The sequence below is a fragment of the Eimeria mitis genome, genomic scaffold, assembly GCF_000499745.2.
Source record: "Eimeria mitis Houghton genomic scaffold, Emh_scaff3984, whole genome shotgun sequence".
Taxonomy (NCBI): domain Eukaryota; phylum Apicomplexa; class Conoidasida; order Eucoccidiorida; family Eimeriidae; genus Eimeria; species Eimeria mitis.
In genome coordinates this window covers 1,839-5,201 of record NW_013572319.1, presented here as the reverse complement: position 1 = coordinate 5,201, position 3,363 = coordinate 1,839, and the positions used below count along the sequence as shown (strand labels likewise).

Below are 3,363 nucleotides of genomic sequence, written 5' to 3'. Positions count from 1 at the left end.
AGAACCACGCGCGCAGCAGGGCCCGCCTGGGCATCCCGTACATGCAACACAACTGCTTATGCACTCATTCGAGCCACGCGTTCCAGCCGTCACACGGCTGGCCCTGCCACGCCCGCGCTGCCCCTCTGTACTCGTCCGCATATCTTATGGGACGCGACACGCACCTCCTGCACGGCGACGACCGGCCGCAAGCGCAGAGCAATGTGCAGGTGGAGACCACCGCACCTTCGTTTAACCTCGCAGAACCACGCGTCCAGCAGGGCTCTGCTGACCATGCCGCGCATGCAGCACAATCGCGTATGCACGCATTCCTGCAACGCTTTGCAACAGTCACACGGCTGGCCCTGCCACGCCCGCGCTGCCCCTCAACAAGCTTATGCCCGCCACGCGCATCGCTACCACAGCTTCGCGCTCTGCTGCCGCAAGTGCCACTCCTTCTCCCTGTTGTTGCTTCGGCGCAGCCGCAAACGCCAAGGCACACAACTAGACGCGCATGGGATGTACTCATCCGCCTCTGTTCTGGGAAGTGACACGCACCGGCTGCACGTTGACGACGGACCGCAAGCGCAGAGCAATGTGCAGGTGGAAAGCAGCACGCCATTTCTCAGCCTTGTAGAACTGCGCCTGCTTCAGGGCCTCGCTGAGCATGCTGTGCATGCAACACAATCACGTATGCATGCATTCCAGCCACGCGTTCCAGACGTCACAGGGCTGAAACTGCCCCGCCGACGCCACCCCTTAACAAACGTATGCCTGTCACGCGCTTTCCCCCACAGCGCCGCGCTCGGCTGCCGCAAGTGCCACTCCTCCTGCCTGTTATTGGTTCAGCGAAGACGCAATCGCTGACTCACAGGGCACACACCGGCACAGACTGCAAAAGACCTTCGCCACACTCCAGAAAGAAATCCCTTCCCAGCGCATTTGCAGGCGCTGCCACAACCAGCGTGCAGGCACCGTGACCAGTGAACGTGTTTAGCAGACAATCATCCACGGGATGCACCGATATACGCGAGTGCGTGCAAGTTACCGCACATGCGGCGTACTCGTCCACAGTTCTTACGGGGCCCGAAACGCACCTGCTGCACAACAGCATTGCTTAGCACCACGTGGATTTCACTGTCGTCTTGAAGCCACAGCAATTGACTCCTGTGGACTCACTACGACGAGGACATCCCCCCATGAAGCTGCACCAATGCGCGCCGCAACACTCACTACGACTTGAAGAGACGCTGCCGTCTCAGAGCTACTCTGTTACCCACGCGATGCGCCTTTTCCTCTGGCCGTTCAATCAACATCTGCAGTGTAAACCAACTCACATGTGAATCGCGACGACCCTTTTCTCGCCAGTCGGACTGCTACTACCGCAGCTCTTTGTATCGTAAATAATCATATCTTGTGTGAAACCAAGGCATCTTCACCCCCACCACAGTTCTCGTCTCCCGCCAGACACTCCGTTTCCCCCAAGGCTGCAGGTACACGCCTGGCCCTACTACTATTTGATTTGTCTAATGCGTGCTACGCACTGTCTGGAAAAGCAATAATATGCCAGTGTCCATCGATCGGTTTGGTTCGGAAAATCTGAAAAATGACCTGCCAGGGTGACAACCACAAGTCACATACCATATCGTGGGCAGTGCATAGAACTGTCCAGGCCTCAGGCTAGCAAACAATTCTCCACGCAGGGCAGTAATGTCGATCTACTGAGACCATGCAGGTTCTGCGGACACGCCTGCACTCACGATAACCGTAAAATACTCAGATGACATAATGGTGCAGCTTTCATTCCGTTCAGCCGAAGACTCGCTACCACTCGATCCGCTATCCCTCACAATACACAGCACTCACCAGAAGACACATCCGAAAACAATGCATTCCCCGAAATGTCGGCCGGCCGCTGGTGCGTCATGTGCCATGACGTTAACCTTTGCTCTAGCCCTTATCATCGATTCCACCTAAATATTGCTCAATATTGTTCAAGGTATTCGGCAGGAGAAGATATTGCACACGCCCTCAGCGGACCTGCTGCTGGCATATTCAGAAGACGCCCGGTCTGGCGCCCTTATCAAAAGTACAAACACAGAAGGATCTAAAAACAGCACATCTGCTAGTCAACAACCTGCCACATCCTGGCATCGTAAGCCGCACTTCCACTCTTTAACACCTGCAATACGCGCGAACGTGACACCAAAAGCAGCAGAACATGCCACCTATTTTCCTGTGGTTCACCACATGCCCAGTGCCTCGACACAAAACAAAGCCATGCGGCATTCTCCCTGCGGGCCTCAAGTGCCTAGTCACGTGTACGTCAGCCCTCCACTAAGGCGCTGATATATGCTTGTACCAGCGTGCCATTGTCGAAGCCGTCCTTGCAACACCATCACACAAACCCCATCGCATTCTGCACTTTCCTGCGCTTCGATGAATGCACAGTCCTTCTCACCTAAAACCTGTCCAACAGAAGAGAAGCATCCGATGCGAACGACTGCTAGCGTGGCCCTTTACTGACTGCACTTGTTAACTGAGCGTTTTCCCCCCATTTTGCTCACCACAAGCGACATTCCCTACTCGTTAGGAAGAAAATATCTGTTGGCTGTCGCGGTCCGCAAGCCACAGCAACGTGCAGGGACGTACCGCTAGACCCTCTGCGCCCGTCTCTGACGTGAAACACAAGTAACGCACTCGCTGCCCCTACGCGTTATACCACAATATGACAAACAACAACGGATTTTAACGCGCACCAGAATGTGCGATTGAACCAATACGCTTAAGAGCGTTGAATGCCGCCGGCGCATGCACTTCACTCCACGCAGATCGCCGATGCTATTCTGGAAGCGCCAGCAGAACTTCCGCAACATTATGTATACCACAGCGACCATCGCGAGGACACTAAAATATCCCAGCCCATAATGACCAAGCCTGCTCCTGAACGTATTTTGCCTCACAAATAAATGCAGGCATAACTAGAGAACAGAAACAGGACTGCCATCAGCAGGGTACCTGCGGGCGGCATAACGCGTCGCCTGTCATCTTCCGGGCTGCATGCGGCAATGTCATTTCACAAAATATAATAAGCGTCGTCACATGTTGTGCGCAACATGACCCCCGTATGCACTTTATCAATAATGCATCAGCCAGCAGCAAATGCCAGCCAGACAACGCGGCCAACGTCCTGCGCAGGGCCTAGCGCACTCTCTGTCGGCTCACCCAGTAGCTGTAGTCATTAACATGCTGTACACGGAGCATGTCACCATTTTACGCCGGCGGGTAGCAACCAGAGCACGTCCACTTTATAGCTTTGTCAAGTGCAGCCTAGGGTGTGGACCGATTTTGGCCGGCAACAGTTCTGTGCCACACATCACGCAA

General features: G+C 54.7%; 1 protein-coding gene across 1 annotated transcript; it reads right to left on the bottom strand.

Annotated features, from left to right (window-relative positions):
- Positions 1-330: 330 nt before the first annotated feature.
- On the bottom strand, positions 331-1,295 carry EMH_0071380 (uncharacterized protein; the record flags this gene model as incomplete). The annotated part of the gene is made up of 4 exons (XM_013499091.1): positions 331-483; positions 538-649; positions 852-1,076; positions 1,216-1,295. The coding sequence occupies 4 exons, from the start codon at positions 1,293-1,295 to the stop codon at positions 331-333; spliced, it is 570 nt and encodes a 189-aa protein (XP_013354545.1).
- Between the last annotated feature and the right edge of the window lie 2,068 nt (positions 1,296-3,363).